The following is a 25,454-nucleotide window of genomic DNA, read 5'->3' on the forward strand; positions in this document are numbered from 1 at the left end:
AAGCGGACGGGGTGAGAGCTGAGGGACTTGTTGTTGTTGTTGTTGTTGTGTTTGGCTAACCCCGGTGTTCCTGAAGCTATCTTGTTAAATCAGTGCCACCACGAGAAGGCGCCTCAGCCCACACCCGTCATCATAGGGCAGAGGTTAAGTGTGTTTACAAAGGTTAAATGTCCCCCAGTCCCCTTGGTATTTAAATCCCTCTTTGTTTATGGATTTAATGCCGTCCATTTTTAAAGCGCCCTCACCTGTGACCTACTGACCTGATCCCTGGAGGCTTGGCCCAGGTCACGGAGGGGGGGGGAGGGGGAAGGGAGGGGATACGAGAGAGAGAGAGAGAGAGAGAGAGAGAGAGAGAGAGAAGGGGGGGGATAAGATCAGTAAAGGGGAAAAGAGGAAAATGACCAGGAAAAGAGAACTTGAGAACCTGAATGAAGGCACTTGACGAGAAGAGAGGAGAGGAGAGGAAGAAAGAGGAGAGGAGAGGAAGAAAGAGGAGAGGAGAGGAAGAAAGAGGAGAGGAGAGGAAGAGAGAGGAGAGGAGTGAGATAAATGATGGAAGAGGAGAAGACAAGAGAAAGGTGAAAAGGAAAGAGGAGGGGAATGATATGGAAAGATAAGAGGGAACTGAAGATGAAGGAGATGAGGAGAGAGAAGTGAAAAAGAAGTGCTGAGAGGAGGGAAGAGGAAGAAGAGTGGAAAGAGAGGGAAGTGAAAATGTAGAGAGAGGAGAAAGAAAGAGAAATGAAGAATGTATGAAACAGTGAAATGAAGAAAAGTAGGGAGAAAGAGAGTGAGAGGAAGGAGAATAAAAGTAAAGAAGTTGAGGAAAGCAGGGAAAGAGGGAAGTGACGAAAAAGAGAGGAGGAGAGAGAAAAGAGAGAAGTGGGTCAGCTACACTCCACATGATTTATCTGTCCTCTTTTTCTATGCCACTCTTTATATTTGCTCCCTCCCTTCTTTTTCTCTTATCTTTTATCTTGTAGTCACATGTTCTTCCTTTTCCCCTCCGTTTTATTCTTGTTTCATTTTATTTACTTTTCCTCTGATTCTCTTTTTTTTTTTTTTTCACATTCTCGTGCTGTTTCGCTGTTCCATCCTCTGTTATTTTATTATATATTGTTTTCTCTCTTTTTTTTTTTTTCTTCGCCTCTTCCATCGTCTCTAATTCTCTTCGTCATATATGTTCCTCTTGTTCAGTTCCCTCTCTTATTCTCGTCTTCATCTCCTTACTCCTTTTTCTTCCTTTCTTCTCCCTTCTTTTGTATGTCGTCTTTCTTTCCTCTTCTCTCACCTGATGTCGTCGTCTTCCATTCTCTGTTATTCTCGTCTTCCTCCAATTTCTTTCACTCCTATTTGTCCTCGTTCTTCCATTCCGTCTCTTTCATCTTCGTTTCCTTGGTGGAGAGATTAACTGCGAGAGTTTGTAAAGGAGGTAATGTATCGTGGGGAGGGGGTTGTTACTGAGTAGGGAGAGAAATAACGTTTTGAAATAAGGTGCAAGAGTATGTAAGGAAGTTTGGTATATCGTGGGTCGTTACTGAGTAGGGAGAGAAGCGAGGTTGAGAGATTAAGTGGAAGAGTGTGCAAGAAAGTTTGGTATATGGTGAGAAAAGGGGTCGTAAGTGAAGAGGGAGGGAGACGGAGCTGAAAGATAATGTGCAAGAGTGTGTAAGGAAGTGTGGTGTATCGTGGAAGGAGAGGTCGTTACTGAATAGGGATTGAAGCCAGTGGAGGTCCCTGTGTCGAGGCTCTCCCTGTGCAACGTCGAGTAACAAACAGATAATACTTGTGATCATTCTCTCTCTCTCTCTCTCTCTCTCTCTCTCTGTTATTATAATTTTCTGTGAATATGGGAAACTGATTTATTCCTTTGTCCACTTTACAGAATGTGTTTCTAAATTTTCCCTTTTCTGTTTTTTTCAGGTAAGTTCAGAGGACGTGGAGAGAACCAGTTTTGACCCATTTTCTTTTTAATGCAAGGAAGAAGGAACCAAAGGCCAGGTGCTGTATGTGGTAAGCGAAAGGAAGTTATGATATCAGATTTGGGAAAGGTCAGAGCGAGGGGAGGAAAAGAGAGAGAGAGAGAGAGTGGAGGGAGAGATGCAGAGGAGATATTCAGCAGTGGAAAAAAAAATAAAAGGCGAGGGGAAAGCTGGAGGAGTGGATGGTATGAGTGGAGGAATGTTATTGTGGGGAGATGGCATGGAAGGCATCTTAACACTTTTTCCGTGGCGAATTATTTTACATATTAAATTTAGATATTCATTGTGGTTAAAATGTCGACATAGTTTGCATCAGTAACGTACTAGATAATGCTGAGGTGTAAGGTGCAGTATAAATCGCTAAGGAAGATGGTTTACGACATCTTGAAAGTCTCGTAGAATAGGGAAAATTATCACTGAGGTATATATCTATTTCTTGGGAGTGATAAGGGAGATGTATTGACCAAGACCCGTATCCTCGTTGATAATGGAAGCTCCGTAACACCTTTGCCTTAGCTATTTATTTTTGGACATGGCTGGTTAATACTCTTTTGTACGTTATTGATACAGAGAATGACGATATTGGAAGGATTTATGTAACGCAGGGGAGGCCAGCTACATATAATAAACAAAATAACTCGCTTAGGAAGAGGTGCTAAGGGACTGAGAGGAGCAGGGTGGCGCCAGGGAGGGGAGGGAGGTGTGTGGGTAAGGTAAGGGAGTATGTAACGGAGGGTGATGTGTCGTGAAAAGAGGAAGTCGTTACTGAATAGGGAGGGAAGCGCCTGGGGGTATTATGTCGAAGCCACCCCATACAGGATGAGACGTGGAGCAGTAGATAGATAGATAGACACAGCTAAAGCGTGATAGATAGTCTTCAAATAGATAGTCTTCAACTTTTTGTATTTTCCTTTTTTTTTTTTAGCACTATACTCAGTTTTTTTTTATTGAGGCGAAGATGCACTTGGTAGGTTGGTGACGATTGGCTGAATGCAACATGTCCGAATAACATTTACTAACCCAAATTTATCCCTCAGATATATGTTGTTAATTAATAATAAAGAGATTATGAAGTAACGTTGCATTCAGCCAATCATCACCAATCTGTCAAGTGCATCTTCGCCTCGATAAAAAAAAAAAAAAACTGAGTATAGTTAGTATTGCATTCAGCCTTAATTTTCCTTTTTTTTTTCTTTTCTTTAAATCTTTTTTGTTCGCCTCTTATCTTTCCTTTCCCTCACCATCATCTTCAGCCTTTTCTCCTTTCTTTCTCTCTCTCTTTCTTTCTTTTTTCTCGTTTACCGCTTCACTGTTTGCTGTCGCTGTTTAGTTGATTCTTTCTGCTGCCACGCAATTTTTTGAAATCTAGGCGAGTCTCCTAGTAGTGAAGGGGTTAATGAAGGCTGTATATGACCCGTCCATCAAAATAATAATAATAATAATAAACTCTCCTCTAAGCTAAATAAAATCGTCAGAAGAGAAGGAATAAAGCATAATATACATACTATTTTTTTTTTTTATATAGGGGTGAAGACATTATTATTTTTCTAACAAATTTTTACTTCTGAAATAAGGCAAATTAAATTTTTATGCTCAGAAAAATGTAAGTTGAAAATAGACATAAATAAAAATGGTCCCGTAAAATATCTATCCATCTTTTATCTTGTGTTGTTGTCTTCTGTCTGTCTTTTATTGATACTGGTTAGTTTTCCTTGGTCTCCCCTCACCTTTCTTTCTCTTTTTCTTTGTGTTGCTTCACCTCCTCGTCGCTTCCAATCCATTTACTCCCCTCTTGACTTGACCTCTCTCTCTCTTTCTCTCTCTCTCCTCTATTCCACCTCTTCTCTTTTGCCTTTTCCGTGTCTTCTCTCCTCTCCTCTCCTCTTCTCTCCTGTCCTCCTCTCTTCTCCTCTCCTCTCCTCTCCTCTTCTCTTCTCTTCTCTTCTCTTCTCTCCTGTCCTCTCCTCTCCTCTCCTCTCCTCTTCCGTCATCTCATCTCTTCTCTTCTCGCCCCTCCTCTCCTCTCCTCTCCTCTTCTCTCTGCTGTCATCTCCTGTCCTGTCCTCTCCTCTCCTCTCAAGCCGTCACATACTTTTTAAAGCAGTTTACTCATCAAGGATAGCTGAGGAGAGGAGGATATCTGGCATTGAGCAGAGCTAGGCATAGGTAGATAGATAAATAAGTAAAAATAGATAAATAGAAAGATAAATTTAAACGCAGACGAAATGAGTAATTGCTTCAGTACATCAGTATATGAATAAATAGGGGGAGGCGGTGGCTCAATCGGTAGAGAGTTGGCCTGCAGTCCTGACGGACCCGGGTTCAAATCCCGCTGAGGCAGGGAACAGTTTAATGGATTTGAATTTCATAAAATCAGGCTTTACTGATCTACCAGAAGGCCCGCCGACATGTCGTAAAAATACCCCCGCTAATACCAATACACCAGTCCTGTATGAGACAGCCCTAGCATGTATTCAATATGGACGGTGGGTTTTAGATACGAAGTGGTGACATGTAGAGGTGTGCGGTACGTAGGAGGACTACTGGGCCTTGAAAGCAGGCTGTGAAGCCTATGCCCAGAGTCGGTCACATAAAAAAAAAAAAAAAAAAAAAAAAAAGTAAATTAACATATATAGTATACATAGATATATTGTCTGAGTCGATAGATGGACAGATAAAGATAGAGATGAGTGACGCAAAGAGACGAAAGATGCACCACATCGTCCATAAAACACACACACACACACACACACACACACACACACACACACACACACACACACACACACACACACACACACACACACACACACACACGAAAATGTATGCAGTATCAGAACAAACTTACGAAAAAATATATATTGATAAAAGGAAAATTTTACTAACTCAAGGAGATAATAAAAGCATAAACAGAAAAAGAAAAATAAACAAAATAAAACACACGAACATAAAACAAACACTCATTAATACCAGAGAGAGAGAGAGAGAACACCACAACAAAATGCTAACTCCACTAACCATCCAAACAGCAGGGTAGTTCAGTAAGCATAATTAGGGTGCAACTGGCAATTAAGCAGCACATACTCTAATTAACTACAGCACAAACTCACTAATTACACAAACAAGGCATAAGTTACTGAATAAAATTGTTGGTGATAATGATGGCGATGATGATGATGATGGTGGTGGTGGTGGTAATGCTGATGATGATGGTGATGATAATAGTAGTGGTGATGATGATGACGATGATGATGGTGATAATAGATTAAGCATTCAATACGTATATAGTTAACCCCTTGACCCTGATGACGTCATAAATCCCTCCTACCACCACCAGAGGATTTCTTTCAGTGAGGTCAGGTTCGATTCCCTTAGATCCACGGCGGTTCAGTGGCTTCCGGGTTCGCTCTCTGACCCGCACTGAGCCTGGGTTGGAATATTTACGCTGGAGAGAGGTAGTGTGTCCTCCCATGTGCTAAGTTGTGTTCCTTTTAACCCTTTCAGTACGAGCATCACTCATCATCACCACCAGTCATCACCACAAAAAATCATCCTCATTACTGTTCATTATCACCGTAGAAACGCAACTTTTTTTTATCACAATTTTTCATCACCGTTAGATACTACCTGTCATCACTAATTTAGCTCGTCATTACACTTCAGTATAACCCATTAGTGCAGTGCATCATCATCACGTTCATCACCACACTGCAGCTTGTGATGACTGCAGAATCGTGAGTACAGTTTATCACAGTTTGCCCTCATCACCATTCATCATCACCATTCGTCAACACCTTTCATCACCATCATAGTTTATCCTCACAGTTCATTACTTGAGTTTATTATCACAGCGGCCATTCATCACAGCCATTCACCACCACCACCACCACCACCACCACAGTTCATCATCATCATCATGCATCACCACCAAATTTTCCCTCATCAGCTCATCACCACCACCATTCATCACCACAGTTTTGTCTAGCGGGTCATCACACTCAAGTTGATTATCGGTCATGCCATTACGTGATTAAAATGGCATGGCACTGAGTAATTTGCTTGTGGGTGTGCAATGATGGATGTGGTGCTGTGTGTGGTAGGGTGGAGTGGGTGGGAATGGGTGGGGGAGAGCGTGGGTGGGTGGGTGTGCCTGTAGATGTGGTAATGTGTGTGGTATGATGCAGTGGGTGCGGGGTGAGGGAGATTGTGGGTGAATGGGTGAGGGTGGGGGGTTAGTGATGGGTATTGTGAAGTGGGTGGGAATGGATGGGGATGTGGTGTTAGGTGCGGTGTGGTAGAGTGTTTGTTTGTTTGTGTGTGTGTGTGTGTGTGTGTGTGTGTGTGAATTGATGAGTATGGTATTATGTGAGGTAGGATGGAGTGGGTGGATGTCGGTGTGGATATGAGAGCGTGAGGGTATAAAAGCTTGCGGGTAATGTACGAGTAGAAATCCATTGACTTTCTGTGGAGTAGGGCGGATGGCAAGGGTCTTATGGCGTGGTGTGGGAGGTGAGCGTGGAAGAGTGAGCGATGGTGTGTGTATGGGTGTTAGAAGATGTAGAGTAAGTGTGGAGGAGGTGTGGGTGTGGGTGAATGTGAGTCATGTTGTGTTATTTTTGCTGAGGCGAGTGTAATACATGCAGTGGTGGTTGTGTGGGTGAGAGAGGATTCAAGTAGTGTGCCGGTGTGGTGGTGTTCTGTTCGTGTGTATATGGAACGATAGGTGTGGTGTTCTGTGTAGTAGCATGGGTAGGGTGGTGTGGATGAATGTTACTAGTGTTAGTGTGGAGATTGATAGAGTGTGTGAGGTGTGTGTGTGGGGGGATAGGGTTGTGGGTGTGGGGGTGGTGGGTGAGAGGTGAGCAGGTGAGTATCGAGAGGTTAATTAAGTGTAGAAAGGTGAATAAGGTGAAAGGTGAGTGAGGAGCAGTAAAGGTTCATGGAGAAGTAGGTGTGCGTGTGGCTGTGACTAGTAAAAGGCTATAAGCAAACGGGGCGAAGTTAAAGGGCAGGTTTGAGAAGACGTGTGGTAAACCGAAGGGGTGAGAATAGTGAGTCGTGAGGTGTAAGAGGTATGGTGTTAGAGGTGTGAGGTATAGTGTGAGAGGGGTAAAGATTGAGGAAGTATTATAGACTGAGGTGGAAAATCCAGGATGAGGTGAAAGAGGTGAGATGTAAGGAATGAGGTGTGAGATATGAAGCTTGAGAGGTGTATGGTGTGTTGTGTGGGAGGTGGTGTGTGAAGAGGTGTGAGTATTGAGTGAGGTGTTAAACCCGGGGTGAGGTAAAAGGGGTGAGGGGTGTGGATCGATAGGTGACCATGGCCCGATTGGGATGTCGTGGGGTGCAGGGAGGGGAAGGTGAGGACAAAGTGAGGGGTGAGGAGAGGGGAAGCGACAAAGTGAGGGGTGAGGAGAGGGGAAGGTGTGGGGTGAGGAGGGGGGAAGATGTTGGGTGACGAGGGGAAGGTGAGGACAGAGGGTTGAGGGGTGAGGAGAGGTGAGAGAAGACAAAGGGAGATGTGAGTGGAGGAGAGAGGGGAGTTCAGGGAGAGAGAAGGGAAGGTTAAAGGGGTAAAGTTAGACGAGGGGAGAGAGGAGGAAAGGGGAAAGGACAGGTGAAGGGTAAGAGAAGGGGAAAGGAGAGATGAGGGATGATGTGAGGTAGGACAGTAAGAGGTAAGGGAATACAGAAGGAAGGGATGTGAGGAGCGTTTTCGATGTTGAGGTAATGAGTGAGATAAGGTATAATGATTGAAATATGTCAGTTGAGAAGTGAGGTAAGAGGAGGTGATTGTATTAGAAATGAGGAATATTGTAATTATGAAGTTGGTGTAATGAATGAAGTGTGAAGTGTCAGTTGAGAAATGAGGTGTGAGGTGTCACAATGCGAGGGGATGTGAGGTGAAGTGATTATATTAGAGGTGAAGTATGTGTTGAAGGAGAGGTAATGAAGGAATTGTGAGGTGTCAGGTGAGGTAAGATAAGCAGAGGGGAGGTGAGGTGATACAGGGGACCATTATAAATGAAGATGACAAAATGGAAGGAAAGATGAGATGTAAGGCATAAAAATGAAAGAGTTGAGACAAAAAGTGAAATGAGATGAGGAGTGATGTAAAGTGAAGTGAGGATAGATGAGGTAATGAGTGAAGTGAATCAAGACGAAACGAGGTAGGGAGGTGCGAGTGAGATGAGGTAAAATGAAGATTGAAATGAAGTGAGGCATAAGACAAGAACAGAAGTGGGCGGAGGAAATGTTTTGAGTTGAGGTGAGGTGAGAGGAGGTCAGGGTAGGTGAGGTGAGGTGAAGATTGAGATGAATTATAGGGAAGATAAATCAAGGAAATAACTGGGGTGAAGTGAAGTGAGATAAGAACAGAAATGAAAGAGGAAGTGAGAGGAGGAACAGCAGTGAGGTGAGGTGAGGTGAATCAATACCTGAGCTAGTGTAATAATCCCGTGACAATAGTGAGCTGATGGGGGGAAGGGGGAAAGAGGGGGCCCTGCTGATTGTGTCTTATTTCCGACAGTCTTTGCTTTCCTGGCACTCTTTTTCTTATTATTTTCCCTTCCCCTTTTTTCTTTGTTCTCTTCCCATTTCTTCATTTTTCTCTTCCTCTTTTTCCTTCCTCTTTCTCTTCCTCTTTTTCCTTCCTCTTTCTCTTCCTCTTTTTCCTTCCTCTTTCTCTTCCTCTTTTTCCTTCCTCTTTCTCTTCCTCTTTTCCTCCGTCTCTCTCTTATTGTTTTCTCTTCCCCTTTCTTTTTTCTCTTCCCTTTTTTCTCTTCCTCTTTTTCCTTCCTCTTTCTCTTCCTCTTTTCCTTCCTCTTTCTCTTTTTTCTTTTTTCTGTCATCTTCCTCTTCCGCCTCCTCTTTTCCTCTTTCCCCTCCGTTCTCTTCCACTTTTCCCTCCTCTTTCACTTCCTCTTCCGCCTTCTTTCTTTTACGCTTCCTTCCTTTCCTCTTTCAACTTCCTCCTCCGCCTGCTTTTTATGTTTCTCTTCCGTCTCCTCTTCCCCTCCCATTTGTTCCTGCTCTTCTTCTTTCTTTTCCGCCATCTTTTTTTTCTTCCCTTTCCACCTCCTCTTCATCTTCCTCATCCTCTTTCATCTTCTGCATCTTTTCTCTTTCTCCCTCCTCGTCGTCTTCCTTCTTTTTCAAATCCTTTCAGTTACGCCTCTGTTTCTCTTGTACTTCATCTTTCTCTTCTTCCGCCTCCTCTTTGCCCTCCTTTTCCGTCTCCTCTCTCTTCCTCCATCCTCTCTTCCTTCTATGCCTACACTTCTATCATTTCCTCTTTCTCCTCTTCCATCTCGAGGTCCTCTTCCTCTTCTGTCTTCTTTCTTCCTTCTCCGTTCTCTCTGTCTCTTCCACGTCTTCATTTTCCTGTCCACCTCTCCTATCCTCCTCCTCTTTCTCTTCTTTTTATATTCCTCCTCCTCCTCCTCCTTCTCCTCCTCCTCTTCCTCCTCCTCCTCTTCCTCCTCCTCCTCCTCCTCCTCCTCCTCCTTCTCCTCCTCCTCCTCCTCCTCCTCCTCCTCCAGTAAATCCTAAAGCCTCACCAGAATAAGTCAACATTTTTCGCCTTTCCACTTCTTGCTTCTAACTGTTACTATTTCCGTCACACTAAGGTTTTGTCATAGTCACCCTCCCGAATGACTCTCTCTCTCTCTCTCTCTCTCTCTCTCTCTCTCTCTCTCTCTCTCTCTCTCCATTCTATCCCTTTGCCCCCTTCCCCCTCTCCTCTTTTATTCCTCCCTTTTCCATTCCCTCTCTCTCCTCTTTCCTCCTCCCTTCCTTTCTCCCCCCCTTCTTTCTTTACCATCTTTCTCTCTCTTCTGCCCTTCTCACCCTTTTTCCCCTTCGTCCCGTCCCTCTTTCCTCTCTTTCCTTCCCTCCTCTCCCTTTCCTCTTCCTTCATCCCTCCCTCCCTCCTCCACTCAATTCTTCCCTCCTTCTCTCTTCCTCTCCTTCTCCATATCTTGGCCTCTTTTTTTTTTCTTTTCTTTTCCTATTCCTCTCTATTCGACTATCCATTCTTCCCCCCCCCCTCTCTCTCTCTAATTTATCTCCATTTCCTATCTTCCTTCCTCTCCTATCGATCTCTCTCCGCCTTCTCTTTTTCCCTTCTTTCTTCTTTCTCTATTTCTCCCTCCCTTCAAATTACAGCCTCCACATTCTCTCTCTCTCTCTCTCTCTCTCTCTTATCCTTTATCTTCGTTCAAATTTTTCTCTCTCCCTTCTCCATTATCACTTCCCTACCTCGCGTTTCAGCAACCTCTTCCCCATTTTTCCTTCACTCCTCTTCCCTCACTTCTTCCTTTTCCTCCCTTCCTCTTACTTTTCCCCTTCCCTCCTTTCATCTTCCCTAGTCCCCTACCCTCCCGTCATTCATCTCTCATTCTTACTCCCCTTTTCCATTCTCTTTCTCGTTGTCCTTCTCTTTGCATAATTTCTGTATCTCTCCTTTTCTTTCTCTCTTCCTTTCCCCTTTTCTCCCTTTCCTCACAGTTTTCCCCTTCTCCTCCGTCCCCTCACCTCTCCCTTCCCCCTCTTCCCCTCAGGTTCCCCTTTTATATCCCTCCCATTTCCTCTTTTCTCCCTCCCTGTACCTCCTCCTCCTCCTCCCCCGCACCTATTCCTCTTTCTCCTCTCTCCCTCCACCACTCTTTCAAAACCTTTCTCCTTCACTTCACTTTTATTTCCACTACCGACATTTTTATCCTTTTCGTGTGTGTGTGTGTGTGTGTGTGTGTGTGTGTGTGTGTGTGTGTGTGTGTGTGTGTGTGTGTGTGTGTGTGTGTGTGTTCCCTGTTTCATTCATCTTCCCTCCCCTCTCATTGATTCCCCTCCCATTTCCCCTCCATAATCCTTCCTCTCCCTCCCCTCATTTCCCCTCGATAATCCCCCTGTCCCCCCCCTCTTTCCCCCTCACCCCTACCACTCTCCCCTTCCTGATTTTTCCATCCTCTCCTTTCTTTTTCCACTTCTCTTGATCCCTTTCCTCCCTTTTTTCCCTTTACATCCTTCTATCCCCTTACTTTTCCGTTCCCTCGTTTGGTTCGCTTTCCCATCCCCCCTCTCCCCTCACTGCACCTCCTCCCCTCCCCTCCTCTTCCCTCACCGCATCTACTCCTCTCCCCACCTCTTCCCCTCACCCCTCCCTGCCTCACCACACCCTCAAATCCTCCATCACTTCACTCTTTTATTTCCTCTACCCCACGAGTACAGTCCTATCCTTTTACAGTTTTCTCTATTCCCCTCGCTCCCGTTCCCCTCTTTTCTCTTTCTCTTTTATTCCTCCTCCATTTCCTGTCTTCCCCTCTTATCGATTTCACCTTCTCTTGCCACTTTCACTTTTCTCTCTTTCCCTTCCCTCTCTCTCCTTCCCTTCCCTTACCCATCCTTGTCTCTTCCCTTCTCTTTCTTCTGTCTCCCCATCTCTCTTCCTTTCCCCTTCCTCTTCATCCTCTTCTCTCTTCCCCTCCCATCCTCTGCCTCATCTCGCTTCTTCTCCCCTTCTTTTTCCTCATGTCTCGTCCTCTCCTCCTTCTTCTGTCTCATCATCTGGCTTCCTCTCCCATTCTTCTGTCTCTTCATCTCTCTTCCTCTTCCCTTCTTCTATCTCTTCATCTTTCTCTCAGTTTTTCTCTTTCCCCTTTCCTCTCAAATCTTCCCTCCTTCGTATCATTTTTATTTCCACTACCAACAGTTCTTCCCTTTTAGCATGTTGTCTCTTCCCCTCAATCTGCTTCCCTTTCCCCTCTTTCCCCCCTTTTTTCCTCTCCTCCATCCTCTGTTCCTTCTCCCCTTCAGTGTTCTTCCTTCATCCCCCCCTCCCCCCATTCTCTCTTTCAGTTCTTTTCCAGTTCCTTCCCTCCCCTCTTATCGATTCCACTCCCCCTCCCACGCACAAATCTTCCGCATCCCTCCATTTGCTTGTTACTTCTCTCCCCTCTCCCCTCCCTTCCTTTTCTCCATCTCCCTTTCACTTCTCTCCCTCTTTCTCTCCCTCTTTCACCCTCCTTCTGTCCAACTCTACTATTTAATGTCTGCAACAGGTCAACTCTGAAACTGTCTTCCTCCGTCTGTCTTTCCCTCTGCCTATGACCTCCTCTTTGAAATATGGTGTATCCAGGTATCTTGAAGTGAGCGGATATTGAATTTGGTTTTTCTTTCTTCTTTCTTTCTATCTTTCTTTCTGTCTTTGTATTTCTTTTCTTTCTATCTTTCTGTTTTTTCTTTTGGTTTGTTTAATTTTCTTTGGAAGGACAAGTTTTGCGGCCTCTCAGATTTGGGTTTTTTTGTTTGCATTAAAAAAAAAAATCCAATCTCCCCCCATCATCATCCCTCCCCTCCTTCACTCCTGCTCCCCTTACCTGTCATCTCCCCTCCTTCCCCCATCACCCTCCCTCCATGTACGCTGCTCTCCCCCTCCCTTTACATTCTTCGCCTCCTCCCCTTCCCTTCCATCTCCCTCCCACACTTTGTCCACTCCCTTTTCTCTCCTCTGGCCCTCCCCTCCCCATCCACGCCTTCCGTTCTCCTCCCCTCCCCTCCCCATCCACGCCTTCCCTTCTCCTCCCTCCCCTCCCCATCCACGCCTTCCCTCCCCTCCCCTCCCCTCCCCTCCCTTACTCGTGTTTAATCAAAACTTTCGGGTTGTTGTGAAATATTTTTATTATATTTTTTGGCCGTGAAAAATGATATGCTTAGCCAAGTTATAAGTCGCGCCGAGGTAAAAGAGGGAGGGGGAGAGAGAAGGAGGGGAAGACTGGGAGGAGGAGAATGAGGCACAAGGGTAGGGAGAGGTGGGAGATGGAGGAAGTGGAGGGGAGAGGAAGAGGAGGGGAGGGAGGGAAGATGTGGAAGGGGAGGAGTGGGATGGGATAGGATGGGAAGGATTGAGGGGAGTGGAGGAGGGGTATGTGAGGAGGGGAAGAGGAAAGAGTGAAAGAGAGAGCGTGGGTAGAGATAGGGAAGAGGAGAGAGAGGGGAGATGGTAAAGGAGGTGAGGGGAAGGAGAGAAAAAATGAAACAGTAGAGGATGAGATGAAGCGGGGAATGAGAGTAAGAGATGCAGGAATGGGAAGGGAGAGGGGAAAGGATGGGGAGGAGGGAGCGAAGAGGAGGGGGAAGAGGAGATGAGAGACAATATGAAAAAAGAAAGTGGGGGAGGAATTGGAAGGGAGAAAGGGAAAGTCCGAGAGGGATGAGGAGGAGAGAAGGGGAAGATGGGGAGAAGGAAGGAGGGATAGGGAGAAGGGAAAGACGGTGAAGGGAGAGGGAGAAGAAAGGTTGGAGTAGGAGAGAAGAGGAGGGGCAAAGGGAAGGAAAAGGATGGACAGGAAAAGGATGGGAGGAAAGAGAAGAAAGTAGGAGGAGGAAAGGAGAGTGGGGGGGGGAGATAACTTAGAGAGAAGAAGGGACAAGGGGAGGAAGAATTTTTCACGCCCCCCCCAAAAAAAAAAAAAAAAAAAAAATGCATGAAATCAGCCATGAAATTTGGTGGCAGATATTCGAGTTGTCTTTTATTTATTTTTTATTTTTTATTTTTTTTTTTGGGGGGAGGGGCTCCATTTTGCTGCTCGTGACAAATTTCAATTCGTATGCGCATTAATTAAGTTTTGTAATACTTTTTCATTCTGCCCTGTGTGTGTGTGTGTGTGTGTGTGTGTGTGTGCGTGTGCGTGTGTGTGTACGTGTGTGTGTGTGTGTGTGTGCGTTGTGTGTGTGTGTGGTGTTGATGATTTTCTGGTGTGCTGGTGTGACAATAAATGTTATAATAGAGTAATGTGTAATAGTGATAAGGAAGGTGTTATGCAGTGTTCCGGTGGTGTTAAAATTGATAGATCTTTGATATTGATGTCTGGAGATCTGGTGTTCATGATGGTGTTTGTGTTTTACTGGCATTGGTGTGGAAAGTAATATTTATTTGGTGTTAGGTGTGGTATTATGTGGTGGTGTTGTGGTGACAGAATTGTGATACGATACAGTTGTTTTTGATGTGTTAAAATTGCGATATTGATGTCTGGGGCTCTGGTATTGATGGTGGTGTTGGTTGTTTGGTGGTGTTGGTGCTGGTGTAGAGGGTATTATTGGTGCAGTTTTGTTTGTGTTCATACCTGGCTTAGTTTACGAATGATATTGCTGTGAATGATGGACGGAATGCATGTTGATATGATGGGGAGTTTGTTCGTATGAGTAATCCCATCAGGGCCAGGACATTATTATTATTATTATTATTATTATTATTTATTTTATACTTGCTGCATCCAGACGATTTTATTAAGGTGATATGAAACGTTATGTAGTGAAAGAATGGGTGAAGACTATATATCCTACTTAACCCTCCAGTACCAAGAGATTTTCCTAAGCTGAATAAAATCGTCTGGAAATGGGTAGAATGTAATGAAAGACGCCCTTGTGCTAAATGTGCTTAATGAATGTAATGTGTGTACTTAGTAAGGTTATAAATACATTGATGTGTGGTAGATATGTGAATGGATGAAGAGGTGTGTATGGTGGTGTTATTATGTGGTGTTATGTGTGGTGGTGGTGGTGGTGGTTAGTGGTGTGTGGAAATGGTGGTGGTGGTGTTAGTGGTGTGTGGAGATGGTGATGATGGTAGTGGGTGATGACGATGGAGATGGTGGTAGTGTTCGTAGTGGTGGTGGTAGTGGAGGTGATGATGGTTGTGGTGTAGTGATGGAGGTGGTGGTGATCGTAGTGGAGATGGTGGTGATGGTGATAGGAGAGGCTTCTGATGGTGATGTGTGGTAATGGTGTAGAGGGAGTAGTAGTGAAGGAGGTAGTAGTAGTTGTAATGATAGTAATGATGATAGTTGTGGTTGCGATGGTGGTAGTGATTTAGTAATAAAGGAGGTCATTGTAGTTGTAATGATTGTAATGGTGGTAGTTGTGGTTATGATGGAGGTAGTTGTGGTTGTGATGGTGGAAGTGGGGTAATGATGGTAATTGTGGTTGTGATGGTGGAAGTTGTGGTTTGATGCTGGTAGTTGTGGTTGTGATGGTGGTAGTGGGGGAGTGTTGTGTCTGTGGGGTGTGGGACAGGGTGTAGTTGTGATTAGTATTGGTGTTGCGAGGTGTGAGAGTGACATTTGATGGATATATACTCTCTCTCTCTCTCTCTCTCTCTCTCTCTCTCTCTCACACACACACACACACACACACACACACACACACACACACGTAAAACCTCATTTACACGCAAAGCTTTAAGATAAACACACGATATAACTCTCTCTCTCTCTCTCTCTCTCTCTCTCTCTCTCTCTCTCTCTCTCTCTCTCTCTCTCTCTCTCTCTCACCCACCAAACCTCCGCCTTTAATTATGTTAACATGGGCGCCACTTTGCTACACACACCGCTATTTTCCGGCCGAACAAGCGTGTGTAGTGGGGAGGGGTGTGTAGTTTGGGTGTAGGCATTAGTGTGTGGCTACCTACATCAATATGAAAGAGAGAGAGAGAGAGGGGGGGGGGAGGGGGGGAAGAATAGGAAGAGAATAAGGGAGGGACAGGGAGAGGGTGAAGATAGTGGAGGAAGAGAGCGGAGAGAATGAGATGTAGGGAGATGGTTGTGGAGAGGAAAGGGGAGGGGTTGGAGAGGGGAAGAGGGATGGGGGAGAGGAGGAGGAAATAGGGAGTTTTGAAAGTGGGGTGAAGAGGGCACAGAGACATTAGGAGAGGAAAAGTAAGAGAAGGGGGAGAGAGCAGATGAAGGGAAGGAGTGATGGAGGGAAAGAGGAATAAGAGTGGGAGAAGGAAAGGAAGGAAGGGACAAAGATGGAAAGAGAGAGGAGGGAGGGAGGAAGAGGGAAGGATGAGGGAAGAAGGAGGGGGAACTGAAAGGAATGAGGGTAGAAGGATGGACAGAGAGAGGAGGGAGGGAAGAGGAGGGGAAAGAGAGGGAAGATAAGGGGAAAAGGAGGGTGAGAGAGGGGTAGGAAGGGGTGTGGTGCAGTATACCATCAGCATTAAGAATTTAGGAGTGTGAGTATATTTAAAGACCAGGCTGTACGGTACTGAATCTCTCTCTCTCTCTCTCTCTCTCTCTCTCTCTCTCTCTCTCTCTCTTACACACACACACACACACACACACACACACACACACACACACACCACATTACATAAATAAAGAGGCTAATGAGAACAAATAGTGAAGAACAAGCACAGAGAAAGAACAAAAACATAACAAAGAACTCTTAATACTCTGGGTGCAAACAACTTTCTGGAGTTTTCCTAGACTCTGCTATCTTTCCCTTCCCAGAGTTGACGTATTATTATAATTCTTAGTCCCCTACCGGCGAAGACGGTAGGGGACTGCAGGTTTGCGCGGTTTCGTCAGTACATCAGAGCGTCTGGAATTTCGTGTCCGTCCTGTAACTTCCACATGCATGGACAGATTTTGATATAACTTCACACAATTGTTCCCCATATTTTGACGGTTTGTCGCACTGAACAACCAGCCATCTACTCCCAAGGTCAGTTACCGTATATATATGGATGTTATCATCCGGTAGGGGACTTAATATTAAATGGCAATACTGAATGCACATTATTATTATTATTATTATTATTATTGTCCCGAACCCTTTTCCCACCCAAACATGGAGTGAGGCAGGGTCCAGAGAGCAAGAAAAACCTTACTCTTAGAGGGAGAATTGTTAATAGCATTTCCAAATTTAGTACTGTAGTAGTGGTAGTAGTAGTTTGCCACCTCCACGAACTGAATAAAATCGCCTGGTGGTCGCAAGAATAAGTTTAAAAAAGGCTTCACTGTACTGAAGGTGACAGTGAGAGGTTTTCCTATATCCCTCACTACCAAATGTCCCTCCAGACTGAATAAAATCGACTGTGGTAAGGAAAATAAGTTAAAAAGGCATTATAATACCAGATAGTTTGTACCCCCTTGTGCAAGAAGTCTCCCTGTCTTCCTAAATTGAATAAAATCGTGAGGCGGTAACAGAAGTAACTAGTGAGGGTGCTCAGAGAAAAAGTGACGGCGTGTCTGAGCTTTGACCGTGCTCTGTGATCTTGACCTTTGATCGATATGCACTAAGATCAAATAATTTCTTCCCATCACGGTACACGGTGTATGTTGATTATCAGGTTTGTTGGAAATACGATCAGGCTTTCAGGAGGTAATCCCACGTCCTGAAATGTGGCCTTGACCAGTGACCCCTGTCTTTGGTCGGTCTGCACCAGTATCAGATCACTTCTTCCCATCCCCACACACAGTGTATGTGCCAGTTTTAATCCCCAGTGGATCAGGCATTCATGAAGTAATTTGTTTATATACATACATACATAGAACATTATATATATACATTCATACCATACATACACATACATACATGCAGACATACCTAGAAACTGACGATCACGACAGCTGCGCCTTCAGCGTCGCTGGTTGGGGGGAAAAAAAAAAAAAAAAAAAAGTTTTCTTAATAAAAGGGTTACCAGCATCAAATAGCCCTCACTTCATATCCCCTCATCAGTATTCACTGCACAATTAGCTTTTTTTTTCCTTAAGTCTCCAAAATCCCGGCAAACAATTAATCTTGCACCTAATCGGATCTAGACGCGACCCTTCCCCGACGTGCGCTGAGTGAAGGGAGGGAGTGGGTTTATAATATTCTTGCCATCTCCACACGGTATTAGTCAACTTTGGGAGGATCTGTAGGGATGAAAGGGTTAAATATGGCTAATCTAACCCCTCCAATATACAGAGGCTCGTCGTAATTAAATGAAATCGCATGGAGAGTAAGTTGTTAAATTGTACATCCGCGTCAAGGGAGTGTGGAATGTGTAGTTTTCAGTTGGTTGCGTTATCCGTGTCTGTTTTTGGAAATTAAGTGAAAAGTCAGGTTGTGGGGCTGCGTGTCGGGAGTGGGGAAATGGGTGAGTCTGTGAGGGAGTAGAGGAGGGAAGGAAGGAGAGGTGGACCAGAAGACAAGAATGAAGCTTGAGGTGGGAATGAACATCGAACGAGAGAAAGTCACTGAGTGTTACAAGGAAAAGCTATTGCCTCAGGGATTTTGCCTAAGAGAGATTTTAGAGGTATATGGAAGAGTCATACCGCAAAAACACGCTTATGCGGGATTTTGTTTTTTACCGCTTTGCCGTAATTACTGCGGACAGCCTCCATGGGCAGCTTCTTCCATATAGACCAGATTGTGTATGCCAGAAAATTTCCACCCCACACAGTTTTCCAATTCTAAAATCCAACAGTGTTTGCGTTTCGAATTCGTAGTGAGGCTAAACAACATCCTGTAGCCAACACCGTCAAATCTGTCAGAATTTTTTAAACCCAGGTGAACTCTACCACTTTCACTTCAAGCTGGCCCAGATTTTCGTCCCTTTACAGCCTATTTCATGCACCATAATGACAATAAGACAATATTGTGGTTCTGTATTCATTCTATAGCACTTCATGACAAGCATCACATTCTAGTGTAAATTTGTATGATTCGGCATTCAAGATGGAAAGATGACAGTTTCAGGCCAAGTTAGGGTACAGTAGAAGCAGTCTAACCATGCAATCTTTGGGCATCTAACGACAACAGACCGAAACCGTAGACGATGTTGGTAATTCAGTGTCCGTAAGAGATTGAGAAGTTACGCACCTCTAGAGTGGACAATATTAAGTTGATCTATAGCTTTTATAAGTGTAGGTGACCAGAACTGCACACTGTAGCCCAGAGGCGGCTGTATTAGGGAGATCTAGAGTATAAGAGACATAGGTTTATTTGGATGGTGTATTGTGTAAGAAACATAGCAGTACTAGGGATGTGTAGAGTGTGAGACGTATTAGGAAGGTGTAGTGGGTGTATTAGGACCGTGTAAGAATATAAGAGAGAGAGAGAGTAGTATTAGTGAGGTGCAGATTGTAAGAGGCACTCGTGTTAGGGGTAAAGACTGTCTGCATTTATTACAGTGAATCTCTCTCTCTCTCTCTCTCTCTCTCTCACTGCTGATCAGAGAGAGAGAGAGAGAAAGAGAGAGAGAGAGAGGTGAAAGCTAAGCCACGGAGACCAGACAACTACCCAGCCCAGGACAACTCACTGTGCTGTTTAATCTCCAACTCAGCTGTCTCCTCACACCTGCCTGTCTCAACCCTGCCACGATTTGTTTGTTTCCTTGTTCCTCCTCCCAGACGATTGTATTTGCTTAGTGATGACCTCTTATAATGAAGGGCAGACAGTAGTGGTGGTGGTTGTGGTAGAAGCAGTAGTAGTAGTAGCCCCAGGTTCATCTGAAACGTGAACCCAGTGGACTGCAGGCTGAAGTTGTCCTCCTGCAGTCCACCATCCTCTTTTGGGGGGATGGGGAGGGAATAGAGGGACGTTTATATAACCGGGCTGTGGAGTCACCCAGTTATATCGATGCCACCACGTGAAGGCGCCGAGTACTAGTTGAGGGGTCAGTGAAGGCCGTGTCTTACCTCACTTTCCAAGGTGGGGAAATTTGTCCGGTGGTAGTAAGAGTATAGGGGACGTCGTCGTAGTGAAAGGGTTAATGTGGTTTGGTCAGAAGGGTTGTTGTTGTTGTTGTTGCTGCTGCTGTTGTTGTCATTACCTGTTGCACCGTCGTTGTTGTTGTTTTTCTTGTTACGTGTTGCACCTTCATGCCGCTTTGTTGTTGTTGTTGTTGTTGTTGTTGTTTGTTGGTGTTGCCGTAGTTACCTGTTGCATCTGACCGTACTTGTATCATTGTCTGCTGAAGGCCAGGGTAGTGAAGTTGCAAATAAACCCGTCACAATCATCCTTGTAATTTAGTCTACTTATATATATACTGCAACTAAACATTCCGAAAATATTATAGCATTTAGTGACGTGTGGAGATGCCTGGCCCATTTGTCCAAGCTGGCGGAGGTGTCTGGGGGTCACTGCACTAATTGGGATAATTATAGTCTTTTCACCTTAACTTGGCCCAGATTTTCCTCGTTTTGTGTTAGTTTCATGTAGTTCAGTGGCAGAAAAAGACGGTGCTACGGCTCCACATGCTTTCCATCATACTTCTTGGTGACTAGCATCATATTCTAGTGTTACTTTCAGGTTACAACTCAATATTCAAGATGCTCAGCCTTGAAGGTGGAATGATTGTAGTTTTCGGCCAAGTTAGAGTAAAAAGAGGATAGGGGACATCAACACCCTGCCAGTCGTTCCCTGCCACACAGCTACTGCTTGTCTCAGCCTCGTAAACTTCACTCATCTGGACATGCTAGAAATGTGATCCTCGTCTGGTCTTTGTATGCGTTGCTCTGGTTAATTATGCTCTCACACCTTTGATATATGAAGCAGTTGAGCGAGATTACAACATTTGCATAGCTAATCTCTCACCCTTCTGTATATCCTACTAACTTCTGGTAAGTTGTTAGGCCTTCACTAACTTACGGAGTCATATGTCGTACCCCAAAAGGTTTTAGTTTCTGACTTTTGGGGGTAAATGTTTCCCTCAGCAGAATATACGCGTGTTGTGTTAGTCAGGATAAATAGCAGAGTTGATCAGGATTTTATGGACTCTCTCACGGTTGGGACAGCTTTAGCATTCCATTCTATCAGACGACAGGCTTTATTATACAGCTAAAGAGTGAGTCATAAGGAGAATCACTGCTGTGTTTTGATATAATTTAGAGTCGTTGTAAAGAAGCCAGTGACCGCGAATATACAACTCTAGTAGATTAGTGCCAAAGAAGAATGAAGTTGTCTTTACCACAGTGTGTATAACTATATGAACTTTACCTAATTGAGTGAGTGGATGATTAGCAGGATAAAGAAAAAAACTGATGTGAGTGTCATCTTCGCACTGGTCTTCATTGAGTTGCTGCAGAGTGAGTTTTTCCTGCCCCGCTGCTAATAGTTCTGACCACCCGTATAAGGAGAGTGGCAGGGCTGGTGGCCAGGTGAACAGAGGAGGCTGGGTTGACTTAAGACTGTATTCTCTGCGGTTAGGAAACTTGCTAACACCCCTTCCTTACCGGTTTATTTCTGATTCTGCTTCGTTACTGTATTCCTGTGTGTTAGGCTATTCATGCACACTGTGTCGATCATAAAAAGATATAAGAAGTAAAACAACAGGATATAAATGGGTAGTTTGGATAATAAATCGCTAAGGAAGAGGTGTTAGGGAGCTTCCTTACCTGACGAGAATAGGAAGCTCCCTGACACCTGTTCCTTAGCGATTTATTTTTTGGGTATGGCTGGTTAATATTGTTTTGTACGTTATTTATGCAGAGGATGACGATATTAGAATGATTTGTGTAAACAGGGACAGTAAGGTGTAATAAGCAAAATTAGTCGCTTAGGAAAAGGCGTTAGGGAGCTTCCTTAACCGACGACAATACCGGCCTTTGAATTTTACACTATCACTTTTTTTTTTTTTTTCCTTTTTTTAGACATCACTTTCATAGATTTTTTTTTTTTATAGTAAATATAGTCTCCAATAATTCCTTCTTTCCTAGTGCACTCTCCTAAGTAAAAGCGTCAGTAGGTAGCAAGAGTTCAATATAAAATACGTTCACAGGCTGAAAGGGTTAAAGCAAAGCCATCATCATTTTCTTTTTCGGTGGAACCATTACTATCATTTATCATTTTTCTCGTTTTTTCTCTATTTTTCTCGTGTAATCTTTTTGTCGTTATTGATCTTTAGTCAGTGTACCCTTTCTCCTGCCAGGCATCTTGTTCTCATCCCAATGTTTCACTCAGCACAATGTCTCCAGTTGTCTTTTCTCACGATTGGCAGTGTCGCTCACTTAGCATCAAACATCAACATCACAGCATCAAACTTTCCGTCTTTCACTGCTTTTCTGGTAATATTTCTGTCGTCTGGGAAAAAAAAATCGTCTGCTTGTAGAAATCGTCTGTTTGTAGTGTAAATATAGCTCATAGATGCGCCTGTAGGAGGATATGGGGGAAAGGCAAAGGCACTGAAGAGGCAGAAGAGGTCACAGATTATTTAAGATTTGCCCATAATTACACTTTACTCTGGCGATGAAGCGAGATACTGTAGAAGATGGGGGTACAAGAGACAGTGTATCTACCACGTGTATCCTAGTGTATCTGCCACGTGTATCCTAGTGTGCACGTGTATCCTAGTGTATCTACCACGTGTATCCTAGTGTATCTACCACGTGTATCCTAGTGTATCTACCACGTGTATCCTAGTGTATCTACCACGTGTATCCTGGCGTATCTGCTACACCAATAGCGAGTCAAGGAGCGGTTGTTTGTGGTAAGTGAAACCCTCCAGTAGTAACCAGTTCGTACCCACCACATTTTCGGCGAGAGGACGAGGGTAGGCGAGACGATTGTGTGTTTGGTTTGTGTATAGCACGTTTGAGAGAGAGAGAGAGAGAGAGAGAGAGAGAGAGAGAGAGAGAGAGAGAGAGAGAGAGAGAATATTCGAGCTGGGTTGGTGACTACATTCCTTTCACCTAAACTTGGCCCAGAATTTCGTCCTTTTGCAGCACATTTCACATAACTCAGTGGCGGAGAAAGAGAATACTACGACTATACCTCATTTCCACAGCACTTCTTCGTGACTAGTAGCATTTTCTAATCTTAGTCTATTTTTACAACCCAGCATTCCAGACAGAGACTTTAATTTTAGGCCAAGTTCAAGTAAAAAGGAATAGTAACCAAGGAGATTAATTCTAGACTTATAGCTAATTGTCATCGAATTTCCTGCCACCACACCTTGAAGTATTTAAGTATATAAGTATTTAAGGTATGGGAGTGGCCCAGTTCCCTTAAATGAAAGCAAAACGACCATAGGGGGTTAGGGGAGGGGAGGTTAGTGTATGTGATTAGGTGATTACACACACACACACACACACACACACACACACACACACACACACACACACACACACACACACACACACACACGAGCCCCGTTGTTTTCTTGAATGATGCGTGCGTGCGTGTCGGAGCGCCGGCGAACCTGAATAAAAAAAGATTAATAAATAAATAAAAAGCAGGGAAATAAAAACCTGCTAATTCTGACATAACCATTGTAACTGTATTTTTATAGACGCGCGTGTACAATATGAATTGGCCATCGGTGTGGGCTGAGAGAGAGAGAGAGAGAGAGAGAATACAAAGAATACATAAGAACAGATTGAAAAAAAATTAGGATACGTAGAGAGAGAGAGAGAGAGAGATAGAGATAGAGATAGAGAGAGAATACAAAGAATACATAAGAACAGATTGAAAAAACAATGGGATACGTAGAGAGAGAGAGATAGAGAGAGAATACAAAGAATACATAAGAACAGATTGAAAAAAAAATGGGATACGTAGAGAGAGAGAGAGAGAGAGAGAGAGAGAGAGAGAGACATAAACGCGAGAATAAAACTAACAAGACTAAATCAGAGACAGACGGACGGGTAGACGACCACATAAAAGTTAATAAAGAGAGAGAGAGAGAGAGAGAGAGAGAGAGAGAGAGAGAGAGAGAGAGAGAAATATACGAGGAGAACTAAAGCAGACAAGTATAAATTGGGCGTGACTAAACGAGAGAGAGAGAGAGAGAGAGAGAGAGAGAATATATTTGGCAAGGGCACGAGGTAAAGAGTATAAAAGTCTGACCCAAGCGTTTCGCCTGCTAACTTAAAACCCTTCTCTTAACCCACCTAAGACTTCTTTTAAGACGTCCGGATTAACTTTAACACCAACTTACATAGTGGTCAAGAAAATGTGAATATTTGTTTATCCAAGGAATTACGCACCATGTCTTATTACTTACTGTTTTTTTTTTTTTTTGCCACGGGAATTAATCTATTTAGCTGGTATATAATGTTGTTTTAAAGTTCTCATTATTTTCAGACCAGTTTATGTATTGAGGGGGGATTTTTTTTTTGTTTTACCCCAATTTACATATCAGTCCGGGATGTGAGTATTCGCTAGGCTGTTTTTCTGTACCGTCGCTTTATATATATATATCTTGCTACCTGTGGACGGTTTTATTCAGCTTGAGAGAGACCCCTGGCATTGATTGGATTCGTTTTTTCTTTTATTCTTGCAGTCACCAGACGATTTTATTCATCTTAGGAAATACGTTTTAATATCGCTCACTTCCCCCTTCAAGTTGAATAAAATCGTCGGGAGGTGGGAAGAATAAAAGACGCCTTGGTATCGAACGTTTTAACCCTTCCAGTTCCATGACGATTTTTTTTTACTTCCCTCAGACGATTCTTTTATTTATCGTCAAAAAATACCTCTCGTTCTCAGCGGGTTAATGAAGACTACATTTAATTTCCCTCCACACGTCACTGGAAGCAAGACCTGTAACATACATTCCCTCTGCCGTCTCTCCATGGCCCCAGACGGCTTCCAAGTATGATGTGGTGGTTGTGGTAGTGTAGTGGTGGTAATTGTGGTAGTGGTGGTAGAGGTGTTTTAGTGAGGATGATGTTGATAGTGGTCGTAGTTGTGTAGTGGTGGTGGTTGTGGTAGAGTAATTGGTAAGAGTGATGTATGAATCTCTCTCTCTCCCGCATGCCAGTCTTCACCTACCCACCTCTTCTTTTTAATTCTTCCACTCCCACTTCCAAGACTCTCACGCCGATCGGACTGGCGGACTAAGTTTGTTTCTTCCCCTGTCCCTTTTCACCCAGCAATATAAATAGGGACCTGAATATAACATCGATGGTTGTCGGTTGTGTTTGTAATGAAAGTACGATGATAATAATAAAAAACTAATGATTACGAAAAAGTATTTAAAAAAAATAGAAAGGGAGTAAAAATGTATAAATTAAAGACAAAAGTAATTCACAGTGGTACGCAAGTTTCACTACCACTGCGAGTATGTTTATTACGGAAATTGATTGAGCAACTTTATGAATACGTACTCTGGATTTATGTGGGTAGGTGTGTGTGTGTGTGTGTGTGTGTGTGTGTGTGTGTGTGTGGAGGAGAGCTGGTTGGCTGGTGCATGACAGGGTGAAGAGGTGGAGACATTTATTACGAAGTGTGGAGGAGGTGGAGGCAGGCAGGTGTGGAGGTGGAGGTGTGGAAGAACCATGAAAGGCTGGATAAGGAGGTGCAGACGTTTGTGACGATGTGTGGAGGAGGTGGAGGTGGAGGGGTGGTTGGAACTCGAGAGGTTGAGGAGGTGGAATGAGGGAGAGAGGGAGGCTTGGAGGTGGAGGAAAGGAGGTGTGGAGGTAGAGCTGAGGCGGAGAGATGGAAGAAAGGAAGAAGGTTGGCTGGTTGGAACATGACAGGATGAGGAGGTGGGGACATTAGTTACGAAGTGTTGAGAGAGAGAGAGAGAGAGAGAGAGAGAGAGAGAGAGAGAGAGATGTGGAGGTGGAAGTGGAGGAAGGGAGGGGGGAAGGAACGTCTTTGGAATACCGGGAACTGGATTTTAATTAACACTTAGACTGCGAACCACAAACTTCATATTTTTCTTGCAGTGAATGGTAGGGTATTATTATTATTATTATT

The 25,454-nt window shown here is 44.0% G+C and overlaps 1 protein-coding gene across 1 annotated transcript in view; it reads left to right on the plus strand.

Annotated features, from left to right (window-relative positions):
* Positions 1-25,454, plus strand: part of dally (division abnormally delayed protein) — a 386,642-nt gene that overhangs the window by 48,968 nt on the left and 312,220 nt on the right. The window contains exon 2 of the mRNA XM_080266884.1: positions 14,648-14,664. Coding sequence (XP_080123010.1) covers positions 14,648-14,664 — 17 coding nt within the window. The remainder of the gene's footprint in view (positions 1-14,647; positions 14,665-25,454) is intronic.

This window comes from Coenobita brevimanus, chromosome 22 (assembly GCF_032717465.1).
Source record: "Coenobita brevimanus isolate Jiangsu-jjx chromosome 22, ASM3271746v2, whole genome shotgun sequence".
Taxonomy (NCBI): Eukaryota; Metazoa; Arthropoda; class Malacostraca; order Decapoda; family Coenobitidae; genus Coenobita; species Coenobita brevimanus.